Below are 21,671 nucleotides of genomic sequence, written 5' to 3' on the forward strand. Positions count from 1 at the left end.
GCCCATCTGCAGTAAGGGCGCGCGTCTCCCTCCACATGTACCTCTTCATGTCGAGAGGAAAAATGCAAGACTCTTCAATGGAGGAGGGAGATAACAAGAATAGAATGAAGGGTCAGGATTATGAGTGAGTATTCTGCATTGATTTTATATTTAATTTTATATTTATTACAAGTTTTTATATATCTGTGTTTATTGGTGTTTTGTATATATAAGGGATTTTGACAAAGGAAAAATCTATTTCTGAGAGAGGTCCCGTGTCACCCTGTGAAATTCCATACTAACACGAATTTCTAGGTATAAATATTGCTAAATATACCAGAGAAAAAGCTTTCAGGAATGCTGGGTTACTACCCCCAGATCGGCGTCTTCTATATTGAAGACGGGGTATAACCAAGGGTGAGTGAAAGAATCACAACCACAGAGCCACACTCGATAGACATCCCCATGTCAAAACCCCGGGAAGAGCGGGAGCTGTACCAGCTCCCACACTCACCCGCCCGCCAGCGGCGACTCCAGCGCCATCTGAACCATTCCAGACTAGCACCACCCCCAGGCTTGGCATGTGCAAGTAGGGGGGGTAAACCAGTTCCTGGGAGGGTCACCGGGTGACACGGGACCTCTCTCAGAAATAGATTTTTCCTTTGTCAAAATCCCTTTTCTGAGCTCAGTCCCGTGTCACCCGGTGAAATAGTGAGAGAGAATCATGCCAAGACTGCAAGACTACAAAGGAAAACAAAAGGTGATCATGAACAAAAACATACGCTATGAAAAAATAGATTTAATTATGATATCTCATCAATGCAAAACAGATCAAATTACAGATAAGTATGGGTGGAACAACACACCCAACAATATAATGGTACAAACAGGCAAATGTAAACTAAATCTAAGAGCAATGCTCAATAAGAGATATACAACATCAAAATGTGAGGTACATGAAGCAAAATAAAAACAGCTCAAGTACCTCTAGGCTAAATCTAAATACACAGCTTATCAAAACACAATCACCAAGACAAATAATAACAATGGCAATACTATCATCAATTATGAGGAGCAAGGCAGTGAGGCATGATTGATCCAGGAGAACAGGCAGAGAAATAAATGAGGCAGGCGGGCAGTGGGAAAAGGATAAGGGTTAAGGATAATTAAGGTGGGGAAATGACACTCCCCACAGCCACTGTAGAAAATTTCAGGCTTGAGTGATTTTAGATAGTGGCGTTTAAACACTAGAGGTGATTTCCATCCCGTATATTTGGTAAGTTCAGCAAAATCCATATTATGAAAATAATTGGTAGAGGTAGCTTTTGCACGGATATCATGAACTTAAGGGACTGAATCCAGGTAGGCTTGTTTAATAAAATACAGAATTTGCTGTCTTATAGCGTTCAACGAAAAGAGTTCCACCCTTTTCCTGATAAAAAGAGGACCCGACTTACACTGTGGAGTTCTTTGTAGGTAAGACTTTAAGGTATAGACTAGACATAAGGACTGGTCCTGTGGAAGAGGCACCACCTTCCAGGGGACCACCTGTCCTGAGGGTCTTCATTTTTAGCTAGGAACCTATGATCAGGAAAGGAGGACTTCTCCGGACGGAAGGAAATCAATATGATCATCACCTCTAGCGAGAGCCGATAGCTCTGAAATTCTGGCACCTGAAGCCAAGCTAATCAGAAACAAGGTCTTCCTTAACAGATCCAAATAAGAGCATTGTGAGTTATTAATGTCAGAGGCTAATTTCAGAACATCGTTAAGGAACCAGGTAACAGAATGTGGGCGTGTTTCGGCCTCAAACGCGCATGCTCTAGGGATGGATGAAAAGTATGAATCTGTAAGGTCAATTTTAAAACCATACAAAAATACCTTCTTTAAGGCTGATTTAGCTGTAGTAATAGTGGGGCTAGGCCTTTTTCAAACAATGATCTAAAGAAAGTAACCGCTAGGTTAGTAGTCATAGTTTGAGCTTCAGATGCCTTCAAAAGGATGCTAATTTTTTTGACTGCTGAATCATATTGCCTGAGCGTAGAATCCCTCTTATCAGATTCTAGAAACAGAGTGTTAACTTGGGATCAATGTTGCTCCTTTATTTGCAGCAAACTTTATAAAGTCCATAAAGCCAGGGCATTCTGAATTCTTAAGGAAGCTGACACAGTCTTGGTTTGTACTACTTGGGTCAGTCTGGGTTTGGGTATCTGATGACACCGCAACTTGAGCTCCTGAAGCAGAGGAACCAGTTGCTCTTTGGCCAGTAGGGAGCTACCAGAGCTAGTTGGCCGTTGAATGACCTGAGTTTGTGCAGTACTTTCAACAACATATTTATTAGGGAAACAAGTAGATCCTCTCCCAACTGTTCCAATCTATGGTCATCGCGTCGTGAAGCGGCATGGGGTCCAGGTTGGGAGCCACATAACAGGGAAGCTTGTGATTGCTCTCCGTGGCGAACAGATCCACTTTGGAGTCCCGGAATCGGCGGCAAATCCAATTGAGCGATTCTCCGTCCAGAGACCACTCCGTCTCCAACGGGTAGTCCTGGACAGGGAATCCGCCACCACGTTCCGCACCCGGCTAGGTGGGTGGCTGACAGATGCCAGCCGTGCTTGTTCGCCAGTGAGAAGATAGCTATCATCACCTGATTTCTGCGACCTGACTTGGAGCTGCCCCTGTTGATGCAATGAACCACCACGGCGCTGTCCAACACCAGCCTGATGTGAATCCGACGGCGGGGCGGAGTTTCTTTAGGGTCAGAAACACTGCCATAGCTTCCAAGGTGTTTATATGGAACTGTTGAAACATTGTAGACCATGTCCCCTGTACTTTTTGTTTTGGTGAGTACCCTCCCCAGCCGCTTAATGAAGCGTCTGTGTGGATAACCAGAGCTGGAGGGGGAAATTGAAGTGGGACCGTCTTCGACAGGCCCTTGACTGTGGACCATGGCCGAAGCCTTGTCTTCAAGATCCGTGGAATTGAAGAGACCCTGTCTCTGAGTCTGACCTTGGCTCGTCTCCGCCACACTCTGTTTATGTCTTTTAATTTCGCTTTTAAGAGCAGGTCTGTCACTGAAGCGAACTGAAGGGAGCCGAGAATCCTCTCTTGAGACCAGCGGGATGCTACTTTGTCCTTCAAAAATTTCCTGGTAGCATGCGGCTACCTCCTTCCGCTTGGACGGCGGGAGAGATAGTCTGTCGAGACAGGTCCCATTGGAGACCAGCCACTGAAACCGGGACTCCGAGTCAGGCGGGACTTCTCCCTGTTCAACTGAAAACCTAACGATTCCAGGAACTTGATCACTATGGCTGTAGCTTTCTGGCACTCTTGTACTGTTGGGCCCAGATTATCCAATCGTCCAGGTATGCTGCCAAGGAGATCCCCCGGGACCGGAGCTGCTGAACAACTGTTTCCGCCAGCTTTGTAAAAATCCTGGGGGCTATATTGAGACCGAAAGGCATGACTTTGAAGGAGTAGGCTTGTTTCCTAGCCTGAAACCCAGGAAGGAGAGAAGTTCGTGCAACGGGACGTGATAGTAAGCGTCTGAAAGATCGATAGAGGTGGTGAGCGGCTCCACGCGGCAGTAGAGTCCGTGCCTTGAGCCACCATAAGCATGCGAAACATCGCATTTTATGTAAAGATTTAGACGCTTGAGATCTAGAATCACTCTTTGCTGACCGGAATCTTTCTGTGGGACAGTGAACAGCCTGCCTTGAAATTTGAGGTGCCTTACTTTCTTTATTGCTCTCTTGTTGAGAAGCTCCGTCACAAAGTCCTGTGGGGCTTTGGAGGGGGGTTGGTAAAATCTGGTCAGGGAGGATCCTTGACCCAGCTCCAACCCAGACCTTTGGACACAATGCTGTGTGCCCAAGGACTAAAGAACCACTGGTCTCTGAACCAGTAAAGGCGACCACCTACCTGACTGGTCTCAGTGAGAGGAAGCAGGTTTGTTTCCTCTACCACGGCCAGTTTTTTTCCCCGAGAGGCAGATCCAGCCTTACCTCTGTATGGGGCTCGACCTCTACCCCCCCTTGCGCTCCTATTAAGGCCGTGAAAGACCCCACGGCCCTCATAGTAGTGTTGTACGCTGGCGAGGAGACGTACGAGGGTGCAGCAAGGGATTGAGCTGGTTGAACCAGCACGTACTGTTGGGGTTGAGCCTTGGAGGTGGAGGGTTGGCCCACCGCCGAGACTGGGACTGCCTGAACTACCGTCTGGTGTTGAGGTCTTCTGTGCTTTCTGGAACGTTTCCCAGACTTAGTCTAGGGGTTGCCAGATTCGGGGGTCTTCCGTTTGAAGTAGGAGGTACCCCAACGGGAGCACAAGCTCTGGTTGGCCCTGGTTGCTTCACTCAGGACACTTGCGACTTCGTCTTCTGGGAAGAGGTTGTCCCCCCAGATAGAAGTCTTCATGAGCTTGTTAGGCTCATGACGAATGGTGGCATCTGCAAAGATGAATTTGCGGCAGTCCAACTTTGCCACCATAAAGTCGTACAGGTCTGATTGAAACCCTGCCAACAGGGATTTAGCCAGAACCTGAAACAGAGGCTCCTCTGCACAGGAGACGGCGGTCGCTTCCGTCAAGCACAGCGAGTTTAGGGACCGGCTCAGCCGACACCGTGCCTCAAACTCCGCCTCCAGGAGAGCTTCCGGGAGCTTAGGAAGCTGCTTACTGAACTGAGAAGACGCGCAATCAGCGTCCAATTTACCTACTGTAAATGTGGACGGGCGATCCTTCCAGAACTCCTCACCTCCTGGGAAGACCAGAGATGTAGAGTCTGTCTCCCTTAGCTGAGGCAAAGGTTTGCCTTGAAGCATGCCTGAGCAGTTGCCAAAGCAACTTTGTTCAGGCAGGAGTGGGCAACCTATCACCCAAAGAAAACATGGTATAGTTGCCCTTGAAGGGGTCAACTTGGTATTGTCTGCCCGCCACTCAGAGAGTGCGCAAGAGAGCAGATTGCGCTTGGTCCCTAGGGAAGATCACCGTCTCCTTGGGACCTTGTCTGAGCGTATCCAGGCTTCCTCCATCAGCCTAACGAAGCCTGGATAGGGGGCAAGAGATCAGGTGGGAAGAACTCCAGTTCCTCCAGACGCCTAGTACCAAGACCCTCAATGGTCATGGTGTCCTCGTGCCGGATGGCACGAAGAGCAAAACGCCACGGGTTCCCTACATCGAAAGGAGGGAGGTCAACAGTGTCCGGGATCTTGTACTGCGGACCGGCCTCGCCGGAGCGAGCCATATCCGCCAGCCGAGTCTCCTGACTTTCAAGCCTTTCCGTAATCTTGGAAAGCTTAGCCTCAACCTCCGTAGAGATTCTCTCCAGCAACAACCCTGCAAACGCCTCAGGGTCAAAGGCAGGCTGGCGAGGAGGGCTGGGCTTGGCAGCCCTCTTACTCGCTCCTTTGCCCGAGGTACTGGTTTGCTCCCGGAGGCCACAGGTTCAGCAACCTTGGCCTTCGGACGGGGAAGGGAGATGCCTTACGGGAAGACGAGGACTTGTAGCCTTCGCCTTCCACGACGTCTTCAACTTCAGCTTAGGGACAGCAGATGGAGCCCTGTCCTTCAAGATAGAAGACTTGCCAAACCCTGAAAATGAAGAAACAGAGGAAGATGGGGAGTCAAAAAGGGCGCCCGCCCCCGCTGCCTCACTTACCTCACTACCTACCCCTGGTCCGGCTCCGTGTTCATCGGCTCCAGGTCCAAATTTAAGGTGGCGACGTCCTCCGAAAACTCCGCGTACAGGGGGTCCTCTTGAGGTGGCTGGGTCGCGGCCCGGATCTGCTCGATGATGTGCGTGGCCAGATCCGCAGGTACGGCCGCAGCGAGCGGGGCCGGGTAAAGCAGATCCCCTCAACCTCCCGTCAAGGGCGTAAGGCTTCCCGACGGCACATTCCTCCCGAACCCAGCCACCCAGGCGCGGAGAGACTCTAGGGCCTCCTTCTTGGAGGACTCGTCAGCCTGAAGGAGAGCAGGGAATCAGGGCTAATATAATGTAACATAAAAGAGCCGTGACATACAATATGACCACATATCAGACTGAAACTAACGTGAAGAACGACAGTCAATAGCTTACTGACTCGTCCTGGATGCTTCCGCACAGAGCGAAGCAAACCTCACACCAGTCAGGATGCCAGACGATAAGGTCATCAAGCCGGACCGCACAGCCAGCGTGGGTCCGGCACACCACATGCCCGTAAGGTTGATAAAGGGTGGCGGTGCATCCTGGCTCCTCACAACGCACAGTCTGTAAGTGTGAAAAGTACATGAACTTACCACTCTAAGAAACTTAAACTAAGCACGCGCAGGTATTTTCAAACCATGCTACCGGAGTACTCCGGCGGAAAGAAAAACCCCCGTCAGAGACGGGCCTGCACAAACAAGTAACTTAAATATAGTGGTAAGCAAGAAGCTCTCCGACCACCGGAATACTCCGGCGGAACGATAGAGCTGAGGCAAACAGGGCCTCACCACAAGGGATGCTGGGAATAAAACGGCAGGACCCAAGGGTAGGATCACCGGACTCTGATAATAGAAACAATATATGTCTAACGGCGGAGTGAACCGCCAGGACAAAATAAATGTATATATACATATATAAAATACAGAGGATGGTAACGTAACTGGTTAACAATACAAAAATTCCGCATACTCCGGAGTCCGGAACCACCCCCTCCGGAGATCCCAAGCCTCAACCGCTAGAGAACAATAGTAGGGTGAGGCTATCAAACACCACCGGACCACGAGGGCCGGAGTAAGCGCCAGTCAACCCAACTAAAGTATCTCGAACGCCAAGCGAACGCGGATAAAGGGTGAGAACAATAATCTCCTAAGAATGTTCGAAACCTGCTCGATCCTAGGAGAGCGGGTAACAAGACACTGAGCCAAGCAAAAGCCATCGGGGACTTGCCCTGGGAGGGGCGAATCCCTCCACCAGGAAAGCCCACAACTCGGAGTGAACGCCAGCTGGACGTCACCCGCACGAGAAGATGACAAGAGCTTGACCTAGGGGTAGGTGGGGGGGGAGGAAAGGGTTGGAGGGTAGGGATGGGAGTAGACCAGAGCAAGTGAAAACAGGAGACTGGGAAGATTCTTCACCCGCTCGACTGCAGACACACACCACGCCAAGTAAATTAATACCAGCAGTGGAAGGTCATAGCCTACTCCGAATATGGGAAGGAAGGGATAGCAACCTAAGGCCTCAGCGCACTCGCCCCGCACCTAGGCGTAGCCCAGGCTAACACCCGCACCTAGGCGTAGCCTAGGCTAACAGGAGGGAATAAGGGAAGGGAGAAATGAGGAAACAACGGGGAGAGAAATTCCCGTGCTGAAAACCCACCAGAGCCGAACGAAAGGGGGGGGATGCTATAATAGCACCGAGGAGACACACCCACAGAAAAAGCCTCTACCCCTCCATAAAGAAGGGGGAGGACAATGGGGTCTCACTCTACGACCCAAACAACGGCCAAAGGAAGGAACAACAACAGAAACTCTCTCTACCTGCTGATCCCCTCCTCACACCTAACCTAACTCAGGGTGAAAGGGAGAGCGGGAGGCCAAAGGATGCAAAATACAAGCCTAACGTGACATAGGCAGGCTAGGGGAACCCCACACAACCAATGTAACCAGATAAAAATAAATCACCATCACTAAGAATAATATATATACATAAACAATAATTTAATCTTGTGCTTGTGCAAGGCGCATAGCCTAACCGAGAGGAGCGACAGGGAGTAAACAATAAAACCGTACCTGACGCTCCCCCGTAGAACATAATCAAAGCAATAAAACACCTGATTAAAGGCACCAGCACATCACAACATAATTATAGCTAAAACTGTCAAAGGGGAAAACATCCTGGGGTGAAACCTAAGCGGGAAAATGACGGGAACCCTAATGAAGGAACCCCAATATGCGGTTCAATAAAATCAACATAGAGAAACACCGAAACAACCCGCCCAGGAAACGCCACCAGGATGAATCCTAGGGGGATAACGATAAGTAATGTAAACGACAAGGAGAAGCCCCAAACAGAACAAGCTGGATGGGCGAAACTCACGGTCGACATGGCTGACTGGGGGCGCCGGCGTCATAACAACAACCACGTATAATATGAATATACGGGCGAAACAGTCAAACTTATCATAAAAACCCCACAATAAGATGGTACTTAACTTGGTGACAGAAAAGCTGCTCGGCGACATGCTGAGAAAAAGGCAAATTTAGCCAAAAGCACGAGCACACAGAAAAACAAATCTTGAAGATCACGTGCTAGAAATGGAATGGTTCAAATGGCGCTGGAGTCGCCGCTTGGCGGCGGGTGAGTGTGGGAGCTGGTGCGGCTCCCGCTCTTCCCGGGGGGTTTTGACATGGGGATGTCTATCGAGTGTGGCTCTGTGGTTGTGATTCTTTCACTCACCCTTGGTTATACCGGCGTCTTCAATATAGAAGACGCTTTCGATCTGGGGTAGTAACTCCAGCATTCCTGAAAGCTTTTTCTCTGGTATATTTAGCAATATTTATACCTAGAAATTCGTGTTAGTATGGAATTTCACCGGGTGACACGGGACTGAGCTCAGAAATATATATATATATATATATATATATATATATATATATATATATATATATATATATATATATATATATATATATATATATATATATATATATATATATATATATATATATATATATATATATATATATATATATCCCACAGGAAAAAGAGAGGCAGAAGTTCAGTAGTACCAAGCGCTTTCACGTTTATTGGCCATCGTCAGGGCACAAATGAGACACAAATATGAAGAAGGTTACAAGGTAAACAAATAGAACAAGAAATACCAGATGGTCAATTGTCAAAGGGTAATAAACAGAAAGTTAATCCAGGATAATCCGGGATCGAGCTGTCACAAACTGAACCTAAGACCAAACAAAATGACATTCTAAAGTTTAGGCTTACAAAATCCAAAAGCATGTATAACCTTGAATACCAGATGGTTAATTGCCAGGGGGTTAAAAGAAAAAGGTTAATCCACGGCAAATCCGGGATCACGCGGTCACAAACTAATCCAAATATATACTTAACCATAAAGAAAACGGAATATTACCCATTCAGATTGCAGTAACGTATAAAAATTAATATCAATTTTGCTTATATTTATCAACAACTTTTTTAATTATTAAAGAATCAAGTTTAAATAAACCAAGACTTAAATTTAGAACACTTTCATTATTTGACTTAATAAAACAAGATTCGATGATATTCCTTTTAACTGTCATTGCAAGGGACTAAAGGTCTTGCTTTACTCCAGTTAATAGGATGATCTAAATCTCTCATATGTACGAATAATGCATTCGATATTTGGGCAGTTCTCACAGTGTTGTTTGATTCTTTGTGAAAGTGGTTTTCCAGTTTGTCCAAATATCGAATGCATGCTAACTCTGCTGAAAATCTCAGAATGTCTTTAGTCACTTTGTCGTAATTTTTGCACCGTTTTCTGTTAGGCATGACATAAAGTTTTATACATGAAAATGTGTGCAATTTCATGTAGAATACAACAAAAAATAACTCATGGTTGTTGCTTTTATCAGTTTTGAAATATTTTCATATAAATCATGATAAGTGCCAAAATTTCAACCTTTGGTCAAGTTTGACTCAACTGAAATGGTCGAAAAATGCAATTGTAAGCTAAAACTTTTACATTCTAGTAACATTCAATCATTTACCTTCATTTTGCAACAAACGGGAAGTCTCTAGCACAATATTTCGATGTATGGTGAATTTTTGAAAAAAACTTTTTCCTTACCTCCGTGCGCGCTAACTCTGCTGAAAATTTCAGAATGTCTTTAGTCACTTTGTCGTAATTTTTGCACCGTTTTCTATTAGGCGTTACATAAAGTGTTATGCATGAAAATTTGCACAATTTCATGTAGAATACAACAAAAAATAACTCATGGTTATTGCTTTTATCAGTTTTGAAATATTTTCATATACATCACGATAAGTGCCAAAATTTCAACCTTCAGTCAACTTTGACTCTACCGAAATGGTCGAAAAATGCAATTGTAAGCTAAAACTCTTACATTTTAGTAATATTCAATCATTTACCTTCATTTTGCAACAAACGAGAAGTCTCTAGCACAGTATTTCGATTTATGGTGAGTTTTTGAAAAAACTTTTTTTATGTCCGAGCATTACGAATTCATGCATCATTTTGTGATAATATTTTCTCTGTGTTGCTTTGATCGTTTTACAATTTGTTATATACCAAAATCATCGCAGTTTAGAGTACAATACAACGAAAAAAAATAACTCATTAGCTTTAACCGTTTTGCTCACAGCGCATATATTCCAATATTTATATATGATAATGATATTTTTTTTCATTTCTGATGGTTGCATACTATACTTCAGGCAATGAGAAAAAAAGGAGCCAAAAATGAACTCTTAATCTTAAAAACTAAGCGTGCTGTGATTTTTTTAAAAACTTTCATTCGCGCGGGCGCTAACTCTCAGACCGCGCCGGCATACGGCAGACACTTTTGTAAATAGAGGCTCGGCGTTTAAGGGTTAACAGGAACCTGAGGAGACTCGAATAAGCTGAGGAAGGCTTTGAATCATTGTCCTCTTCTTCCTCCTCTGATGAAATAGGAGAGAGAACTAACTCCTCGGACTTAGGTACCATCTTCTTCTTAAAGAAAGCCATCAAATCATCCAGTTGGCGCTTAATCGGGGCCAAAGATGAATCCTCTTGAGGTGACGAAAGAGGGAGAGGCAGCGATGCTGCTGGGCGCTTAGAAGAAGGAGTCGAACAGTCCCTCCTTCCTCATAGATGGACGTATTTTGGCTCAAACGAATTGATGCTTCCTGCTGAGTTGTAATTGTCAGTCCCAATAGTGTGCAGGACCCTGTCACCTACACTAGTGATGGTGGCACCACCACCAAATTTGAATTTTTGGTCTGCTGTGGTAGGAAGCTGTTAGCAATGTAATTGCTTGGTTAGTCACTTATATAAAAGGTATTTTAAAATACAACATAATTAGTTTCAAAATTTTTATGTAGAATTGAAGATCTCGTAAGTTTTTATGTTTCATTAATTTGACCTTTTACTTTTCTTCCTCAGGAATATTGGAACACGAAAGCAGCAAATCCATATATCCCATCAAAAGATGAATTTATGCATATGGTTAATATATATGTTGGAAATTTCATTGATGGAGAAGTTAATCAAGACATATTATCTAGGTTAACTGATCATAGCAATGTCTATCAAGGTAATACAGAGTCGATAGTTAACCACAGAAATTTTTGGTTGCTTACCCAAGACCATGAATTCCTGACATCACTCCTCTTTGAAGAGTACAACATCTTCCCAAAAGTTCTTGGGACCTGTGGAATTTATTATTCCATGGAATACTTCCAGCCCTTAACAAAAAATGCTATGAGACCTTTTGACTTCTCATGGCGGGAAAGGCTCTGGAAAGCTTTGGATATTGTCAAGTATGTAGGACGACTAGACTCAGTGTGGACAGAGCCTTTACATTTGTGTGATGTTAAACATGATCACTTTGGTTGGAGTGATAAAAATAAAGTCAGTTTTTTAGATCTTGACTCTATTCTAACAGATAGTGTTTTAATAAAGACGTTGGAGCACACACCAGCATGTACAGATAATGAAGACTGCTCTTATTTTGACTGTAAAGGGAAGTGCCACCAGAAAACAGCTAAATGTGGTTTGGAACGCACAAATACTAATTTGCAAGTGATATGTGACAAAATTTTTCTTGGGAACACTGAGGGTTTAATATCACTTTATGGCTTACTTGTATCTCATGAAGCAAATGAGGAATTGTTAGAGGCTTTAGAACTATGCAGAACCAATCGTGGAATGACAGTCGATGGTATTGCTGAGGTCATTAAAAAGGCTGCTAGTCTTCTTATGTATTAGTTTGTGCAGAGGAACATTCATTGATTAACAAGCAACACACTAAAGATGATTTTTAAATACGCTGCTAATGAAGACACAAGATCTTTACAGAGGAGTCTTATTGCTCAAATTTTAAACATCCTCTAGGTAATTAAACACTGTATTTTGTAGTAGCAATTTGCGTTGCATTAAGCATTATTGGTTTCAGCTGTGATTTCAAAATAGTTACATCTGACAGCTGGTAACCACAAGTGATTTGGAGGTACAACAACGTGAGAATTTTAGCAGAAGTATATTTATTCAAAATGTGTTCATACAAATAAACAACCCTTGTATTTTTACTTGAATATGAATATGTAGTTAAAATTGACAAGCTGAATGAAGAATTGCATTTAAAATTAGTTAAAGTAGTGGTTAGTATGTAAGACATTACCTGCTGGGATAGCTTTGCATCATCTGTCAAGTGCTTATATTTCATGATTCCCTTTCAATAGGAACTAACATTCGCTTAAGGCCCTATTGACAAATTCTGTTCCCAATACATTATTTTCACTGCTTCAGAGTGTATGTGGTATTCGGTTTTTAAAAATTTTTCATTCATATGCTAACATAATGTTGGATTGCAACTTTTTTATATTAGTGATTCGGTTGGTAGTTTGAAGCTAAGTATTTGTTTCACCAAGGTTTGCTCACCTGTCTCTTTTGTCTATGAATGTTGCTGCACAGGTGCAGGACCTTCTGATTAGGCAAGATGACGTGTATGAAAATGTATGTCAGGCATTCAAGGAGGAAGCATATTTTCCATGTGTGTGATTTTTTGGGTGCTTGTTTGCATGGCTAACCACATACTGTAAGGCAGGACTTTTTCATAATAGGGATGCAAATATCACTAGTTATGCCCCAGGGAAGTTCAAAACTGAAAGGGAACAGTATGATGCCTTGAAGTGCAAGTACAGCATTAATGCCAATCTGCAGTGAGATTTCCACAAAACTTCTTAAGACTACAGAAAGGATGAGAATCTTGAGTCTTCAAAAGTGGTGAGATGGGAACTACGATGATTATGTTAGCTACAGCCAGCTAGTGATGTATTTTGACTGGAATCCAGAGTCATTATTATTATAAAAAGTTTAAGCTTAACCAGGAAGTGGGTAAAATTTTTACTCTGAAGGCTGGTGTAAACTATTTTAAGCAAGGTTCTCTGAGAGGTGGTGTGAACTGTTGTAAGCAAGGTAAAGTTTGAGAAGTTGGGCAGCTAGTTGGGTAGAGACAAAAGGGAATGGATAAAAAGTAAAAGGCAAAGAACCATACAGCTAGCTGGGTGCTGAAGAGAAACTGCAAAGAATCTTAACATGTCTACATTGCAGTCGAGGAAGGACATTCTGAGAAGACTGACTGTCTGTGGATGACTTAGGACTTCTTTTCTGTACAGTATTTTCATCTTTGTTTCAGTTGACTTTATTTAAAATTACCAGTCTCCTGTATCTATAGAGGAAATGGTCAGTGTAAGCAACCATTAGTAAAATTCTGAGGGGATTTGGCAAGTCAAGGGCCTTTTGACAAAATGAGTTCAATAGGAGGGCTCCTACATATGCAAGAATACAGGTATGTCTAATGTCCCTACTGTTACATGTTTAGTTTTGATGCTCAGCCTCAACATCCCGCTATTTTTATTCAAGCTAAGAATGGTAAAGTAATTTGGTATGTGAGTATGACAGTTCATGTCACTCCTTGTGATGTGTGGTTAAGGTAGTTTGCAAATGCTGATTGCTGAAAGTTTACATGTATGTGAACTACGTTTATTCCTACACAAATACAAACCTTTGTTCTTTACATAGGATTTAGCTTGTGATGCAAGCTGGAATGAGCCATTCAAACTCATTGACAAGGCAGTCAATTACTTACAGGCGAGGGGAGCCCCGCCTACCTGTTGGTCTGCACTCCACTTTGCTTCTAGGCACCTTCAAGTCCAGACATTTCTCATGATTCTCTGCCTGACTTTTGCTTTCCAAACTTTCATGATTAAACTTGAGTATTCCTTTTCCCTTTTTGGTTGTTGACTATGGGTTTGTTTTGCATGTTCAAACCCATTGGTTAAATAAGCCTTCTTGCAAGGAATATGAATGCTGTTTTCTTCCGATATGTAACAGTGTCTGGTAATTACACAACAGCTGTTTTGTTCTCCAAAATACTTGCTAACATATTTACCTTTCAGGTACAGTAGATTTAGCCACTTGGAGGTTCTGTAGCAGTAGGATTGCCTTAGATAAGGTAATCCTGCTGTCATGGCCTTCCTTTGTATTCATTGGAAATAGGCTGGGTATCCTTATTCCTTTGATTTCTCTGACTTAGTCTTTGTGATTTTTGGCTGCTGCAGATGAGGCAAGTTTCAACAGTGGTGGAAGGAGGTCAAAATGTTCTCTTTCCCTTTATCATCATCATCTATGTCACGCTTTTGAACCTCACCTCTGCTGGGACTCGGCTGCGAGTTTAGAGTTTGAGGAGGGGGGTAGTCTGCCCGATGTTTGAAGGCTTATTAAGCTTCTTTCTGTGTGCCTTTTCCTATGGGGTGGGGCAGGGAGACTCAGTCACCATTGGCGATTGATTTCCTGGGCAGGGCTGGCACTGAATGCCATTCCCTTAGACTTGAGTTTCTTTTCGTCTCATCTCAGTAAGCTTTTTGAGCTTGCTTGAGTCAATTCTCTCTTTCTGAGAGAAGTAGTGTGGTGATCCTTTGTGCAGCTTGTTTGCTCCTGATTTTCTCAGTCTACAGGCCAAATTGACAAGTGGCAATGAGTCTAGGGTGTTCTTCCTGCTTTTCAATGGCTGAATAACCATAGTAACAGGCAATCACTTCTTTTGCTACCTGGCCTGCAGGTCGGGTTAGGTGTTCTCACTATCTTTCCTTGGTCAGGCGACCAGGGTGATAGGGATGCACTTTGGCTTTTCCTTAGTGGTCTTTTGGGATCGTACAGGGAAGGGTTTGCGCGATCTGCTCACACGGCTCATTCATTCCTGAATTCTTGGTATTTACTTGAATTTAAGGTGAGCCATGAGCCGGTGTTCCCTGTTCTTCCATGGCTGGATGGCCGGGTAGCACTTTAACCTGTCTGTGCCCGGCTCTTCAGGGCCATTAGAGAGGAGTTAGCACGACCTGGCCATGTGGCTGAAACACTATTAATGGCTCCAGTCTTCGGATCAGGTTGTTCAGTAGTGACAGGATTTGTGGAATTCTCCATTGGCTCTGATCTTCCTCTTTCAGTACTTTTGAGCATAAGGAGAATAGGGCTAGGCTACTATATTTGACTGTCAGTGCAGGAAGTTTTGATAGGCTCCCAGGATTTGGTCCTTTTCTGGAGAAGAGGAATGATTGCCCTGGGCCTGGCCAATTCCCAGGCCAGGCGACATCTGGGGCCAACAGATACACGGGCCTGGCCGATCCCTGGGCTGGCTGATCCCAGGGCCAGCCGATTCCCGTGCCGGCTGGCGCCCAGGCTGGCCAATACCCAGGCTGGCCAGTCCCCGGGCTGGACGATCCACAGGCCAGCTGATTCCTGGGCTGGCCGACTGATACCTGAGCATGCCGGTCCCTGGGGTACTGGTCCTTGACGGCTCTCATACCTTTGGTCCAGGATTCCCTGACGCTACCTGTGCTCCATGCATGAGTGCAACTGCTGTCAGGCTGACTGAACCAGTCAAGGCTCTTTGACTGCTGGTCTGGGACAACACCCCCTCCCCTGCTACCCCATGCTCTGTGTGAGGGTTACAACCACTATCGGGTCTCCCTGAGACCCAGGGTGCAGGCTGGCCTAGCTAGCCAGGCTGTTTAGGCCAAGCAAGGTACCTGTATTATCTGTACAGGATCTTTGGATTGCAGGGTTCAGGAAAGTGACAGGGCCTGTGCAGTCCTGTTCTCAAGACTTAGGGGTTTATTTCCCCCCCTCACATTTTCTGTAGGTGTTTGTCTTCTAGGAAGGTTTGGCACAATCATGGATAGCCCTTGCCCACATTTTGTTGTCAGCTTACTCTGACTACCTTGCATGGCTTGGCTTACCTGGTGGAGGTCTTGCCTCTATAGACAGGGCAAAGTTGCCAGGGACCATTTCCCCTTCTATCTGGGGAGGAAGTATGTACTTGTATTGGTCTTAGAACCAAACGGTTATATGCCCAAGTGGGGAGCGATCCTGTGGGGCTTTTCAATGGAATGGTTCCAAGAGTCCTGCATGCCAGGATTTAGATGCCAAAGTGCAGAGTCCGCTATTTCTAGAGACCATCAAGCCTGATTGAGAACCAGACGGCCTTGGAGAAGCTCTGGGACTTTTTCTTCAGTTTTTCCTGGCCACTGAGGGAGCTAAGATTCTAGCTTAGTTGCCTTGGTCATAACTTACTAGTAGTGTTATGAACCATTGACCTTCACTTGTATCTGTAGAGGCAATTCACTCAGGACCAATCAGTGTAGTGAATCTACCTATGCCTCTGACTCATTGAAAGGTCTTTATCTCAGTCAGTGCCAACCGATACCACAAGTATCGCTCTTGGTGTCACAGGTGAAGCAATGGATGATTTGTAAGAGAGTGTTGGTCTCTTTTGAGTCCCTGTCAATTCATACCTTTTTCTGGTCCATTTTCCTTGCCTTATGTGTAGCCCACAATGGGACCTAACCCTTAGTTGGGGTGTATGGTACTAGAAGTCGATGGGGAGCGACTCCTCTCTTCTTTTGAGGAACTGAAAGTATGGGTATTTTTCAGATACACACATTGTAGTCATCTCAGAAACAGCTCAACTTTACTTTCTGGGAGGAAGGTCTTTTGTCGGGACTTTCCATCACCTTCCCCAAGGCCTAATGAAGAGTCTACATTGGTGTTGACTCGTACTTTTTTGTGAGGGGCATACTGGATGTTTTCAGAGTGATTTTTCCAGGCAAACTTGTTGCAGTTTTGGCTATAGGACAACCTGCTTTCTGAAGTTCAGTGGTGATGAACTTCAAAATTTTTACCCTCTTCCCCAACCAGAGAGTGACCACCTGGGTTGCTGGTTTATGGCAGCAATGAGATTCTTTCTCTAAGGATTCTAGCATTAGCAAACTTGTAGGCTGCACACAAGTTCCTGTTGTTTTCAGGTACAACTTGCTTAGAATTGTCACTGTTCTGTAGTTCTTTGTAGAGGCAGGTTCTGAGAACAGCTTTGCCTCCTCTTATGACTTAGTCTCATGAAGTTTCTTCAGGTGCCTGAGACTATGACAGGATGATAGGAACTGTACTTGGGAATGCCAGCAAGTTTCCCCAGGGATGCTTTTGTGGTTGAATGCATCCAATGAGGGTGGGGACTCTTCTGAGCATTGCTTAGAGTGATGAGTCTCTGTAGAGCTGATGACTAGATCCTTTGATACCAGCTCTACAATTGGAGACAGGTAACAGGGACATTGGTCCCTAATCACCTGTATAGCAAAGAAGTTGCCTTAGATTCCAGGTTCTGAGCTTTAAGACCGGTTACCATTTGGCACAACTGGTAGCTCTGGTGCTTGCTCTTCTCCATGCTTACTTCGATTTAAGCACAGAGAAAGGGTTCTTGCCTGGAAGGCAACTGGACCTTATGTCTTTATTGCCATTTCGCCTTTTTAACATGCCGTCAGTAGCAAGTTGCTTTCTTTTGTGTCCCTGGCAAAATCTTGGACTCTCCATCTGTTTGTGCCTAGTAATTTCTGGATCTGCCAGGTCTGTGGTTCGAGGTCTAAGAGATATTCCTCTCCAGTTAACATCGGATTCAGCCACTCATACCTGGTATCTCCAGGCGTTGGGAGCTCTGGCATTTCACACCTGGATGTTTTCCAGCCTCTCTCCTGGTGAGAGGGTTCTTTCCTCGCTCACCATTGGAGTGCTTGGATACTTTTGTTCCTAGAGCAGCTGTCTACAAGACTAGAATTGTCTCCAATTGTTGATGTGGAGATGATGTATCTCTGGTCAGAGCTTTTTGTCAGCAGGTAGTGGTGTTTTGCCCACCTGCCATTGCTGTAAAGCTTCTTTCTGCCCTGGGTTTTTGGAAAGGCTTGGTCAACCTTCAATCAGGGTTTGATGCTAGAAGTAGATCTTTCCTTTTTGAGAGAGATCTTTTGTACTTATGAGAAGCTATAACAGTCTGTATCTCTCTCGGGGATTCAAACCCAGGAGGGTCATGACTCTCTTGCAGGAGTTGGACTTGTAGCTTGCACGAGTCTTTTCGGGGTTTGTCAGACTTATGCCTGAATTCAGAGACTGGCTGGGTTAGCCATGACATCAGCAAGGTATTGGTGAGCCATCTTGGCTCTCGTATGTTGGCATGCGGGAGGATGGAATCTGTTCGGGATTTTCTCGAATTTTGTAATAAAATTCAGCATTGTTGGTCATGAACCTGTCTCATTGTCCTCTTTGAAGAAATTCAGTAGAGACTTTTGCGAGATACTACTGAGTTTGGTTGAGTGCTGTAGTACTATCTTAAAGGTATTCGATACAGCAGGTTTGGATGTCAACAACTCTTCGGTTAGTACTAGTAGAGCTGAGGAAGGAGTCTTTTGAATACACTTCCTCCTAGCTCTGTAAGTTGACCCTTGGGCATCTTCTCTTCCAGGGTGAAGAACATTGCTCACTAGCCTTGGACACACTTTCCATGGACCAGTGGTAGCTGCTCAACAGGTCAGTTAAGCAAACCCACCCCCCTTTGGGAAAGGTAGCACCTCATCTAGGTATCCAGTTAGCAGGAGACAGGTTAGGAGTGCTTGGTTCTACTTCTCTTGCACTTCCTTCTTCTCTGGTAAACGGAGAGTCAGAGTATCATTCCATATACAAGCTGGATGGACATGGGTGCAGGTTAGCTATCTGACTGAGCACCAGTCTATTCATTGGCAGTGAACGGGTGCAAGTGGCCCTCCTCTCTTGGCAAGGGGAGAGGAGGACGGACAATAAAGCAAGCTCGTTTATCTTTTGTGCCTGTTTTATTGTCCTCGACACTTCAGTTGGGTACTTACAGCCTTATTAAGTATTGGGGTTACATCTCATATGAGCAGTACACTAGAGCTGCAGGGTTCTTTCTCTGCTCCTAATGGACCAGGAAGGTAACACCCCAGGTGGGGCGAACCTACCAGTCGGTTCAGAGATAACCCAAACTCCTCCCACCAATCGTTAAGTCTCCTATGTGAAGAACAAAGATTTGTACTTGTGCAGGAACAAATAGCAAATTTTAAATGTAATTTGTATTTCTCCTAACATACAAGCCTGAAGTTCGTTATACCAGAGCCACCCCACACTCTGGTATCTGGGCTGGGAGGCAAAGTGAAGTGCAGATCGACAGGTGGGCACGGCTTCCCCTGCCTGTCGGTAGTTGACTACCTTGTCAGTAAGTTTGAATGGCTGTTACACCTCGCATCACAAGCTAAATCCCATGTAAAGAACTTCAGGTTTTTATGTTGGGAAAAAAATACAAATTAGTTTTAAAATTTGCTATATTTCAGACTTTGTATATGGGCAGGCCAATGACCAGCCAGTTTCAGCATTGTCTTCCTCTCTTTCCCTGTTTAGCTTAGGATGTCAATATACCTCAAATCAAGGCCCAAAATAGTGTCACAAACTCACAGCAGGTTACCTTGGTTTTATCATTTTTTGAAGGAGATATCCCCGTAAAACTTCCTTTATGCTCTGGCTACAGTGATTTTATACACTACAGTTCATGTTTATTGCAAGTCACAAGGATTTTATAAGAAATTATCCTAGTAGAAGGGATCTCTTTTCCAGTTTAATAAACTTTATTTTATATTTATTGAATAAAGAGCCTCTGGCTTGAGTGCCCATATCCCATCTCCTCAGATTAGTGAACATCTCTGGGTCACAGAAATACCAGTGCTTGACAGATCAAAGAGTGGGTTCTTCCAAGTGAGAAAAATCTTGATTTTCATCCCTCTCCCACATTGCATGCTTTAGCAGTAGTTTAGCATTCAAGTTGGGTATTAAGCATATGTGGAGGTAAGGGGTTGTATCACTAATTATTTTAGATTTTGCGTTAGTTTGCACAGTGAAAGAACAAGAAAAAATTATCAGAGGTGTGGTCAACATTCATGATCAGTGTGTTCTGTCTGGAATAATACTTATTGTAAAACAGAAAAATTCAGAGCAAATCATCAAAAAACTTCATGAAGTCAATATAGAAATTGTAGTGTCTTGCGATAGGTCTTCACAATGTTTTGAATAATGGATGCCAGAGAAAAAGTAGCTGTTAATATTACAGTCTGACCTCGAAAATCTGGCATTCTGTGGTCCGGGAACTCTCATGATCCGGGACGTTTTTGAATCAGCCACCATTAGTTCCTGAGCATCTACCAGGGCAGCACCACACATTTCAGTTTTCGGATTATTTTGGATTTAGGAGCTGAAGCTAGCTTAATAAATACACGAGCACAGTTTATTTCCAACAAAAACATTCTGTGAAACTCAAAAAATATACAGGATACAAAGAACCTTAATGTGTATATATACTTGTGTATCTTCGATCTCGTGTATCATGTGATCATTGAGATTTTGTCCAAAAACATGATTTCATCATATACGTCGTGTATAGTGTGAGATGTATTTTCAGTAGATTACACTAGGCTAGGCTTTCTATGCCTGTCTCAGCTTCGATAGATACCATTAATAATGCATATTATATCTGAGTTAGCTTTTAACTAATAAATAGGCCTAGAAGCCAAAGTTCATAAGGGTAAATGGAAATATTCATGCATTAAATCAGGCTTACCAACATTGTGACTTGTCTAAGAATTCATCACTATTTCTTATAATTAACAAACGCTTACTCCTGTGTGCAAGATACTGTCATAAAAAAAGCAATTAGAGTACTGATATGAACAATCGAATTGAGAAACAGCCGTTTGCTGATGTCAGTTACCATAACTAACTTGTTTATTAAGGGTTGCGTACTTGTTGTCAACTTGTTAAAAATTTGCGGTAACTTCTGTAAATAAGAATAAAATAACTCTTTATTCTGTAAATAAGAATAAAATAACTCTTTATTCATCTTTCACTCAATGGAGAGGAAAGTGTTAACAAAGTATGCCACTAAATTTACTGTTGTAGCTGTGGCAGAAGAAATGAATACTGTAATTTGCAGGCCACAAAACATTTTGGAAGAGCCAAAAGCAACATCTGATACTGACGAAATCACAGTTTTACTTCATTTAATTTACTGCATTTATAAATAAAGTAAGTTGCATTTTTAAACTGCTTTGATAATTTACGTATAAAACATATCTTCGAAATACGTTTCATGTAGCAACTGATGTCTCTGATGAAGTTAGTAAAATACAATCAGCTGGAGATTTTAAGAATGTAAACATTAGCAGAATGCAAAAGGTGCATGTTTACTATGTTCATAAATTATAATACAATATTATGACAATAGTGTATAAAATATAATCGCATACAGTCACGTAAAACAGCAGCTTTACTAAATTATCATTATTCATAATACAACTGTATTATTTGACTTTTTGCAAATGGTTATCTGTTTGTGTAATAATCTGACCAGGCCAATAGTCTCTCTCTCTCTCTCTCTCTCTCTCTCTCTCTCTCTCTCTCTCTCTCTCTCTCTCTCTTTCTCTCATGCAGGTTTAAAGAAACAAAAGCAGCAGATTTTTAGGTTTTTGCTGAAAATGAAAGCCAGAAAAGTGTACTCTTTGTTCATGGTTATTTGTTAAATTTGCAAACACTATTCAGAGGGACAAGAAGAGATCATATTTCCTG

The 21,671-nt window shown here is 43.7% G+C and overlaps 1 protein-coding gene across 1 annotated transcript in view; it reads left to right on the forward strand.

Moving 5' to 3' along the window:
• LOC136828447 (divergent protein kinase domain 1C-like) overlaps positions 1-14,324 on the forward strand; it is a 90,808-nt gene extending 76,484 nt beyond the window's left edge. Inside the window, exon 3 of the mRNA XM_067086517.1 lies at positions 11,106-14,324. Coding sequence (XP_066942618.1) covers positions 11,106-11,930 — 825 coding nt within the window. The 3' untranslated portion in view covers positions 11,931-14,324. The remainder of the gene's footprint in view (positions 1-11,105) is intronic.
• The last annotated feature ends 7,347 nt before the right edge of the window (positions 14,325-21,671 follow it).

This window comes from Macrobrachium rosenbergii, chromosome 42 (assembly GCF_040412425.1).
Source record: "Macrobrachium rosenbergii isolate ZJJX-2024 chromosome 42, ASM4041242v1, whole genome shotgun sequence".
In the NCBI taxonomy this organism is placed as follows: Eukaryota; Metazoa; Arthropoda; class Malacostraca; order Decapoda; family Palaemonidae; genus Macrobrachium; species Macrobrachium rosenbergii.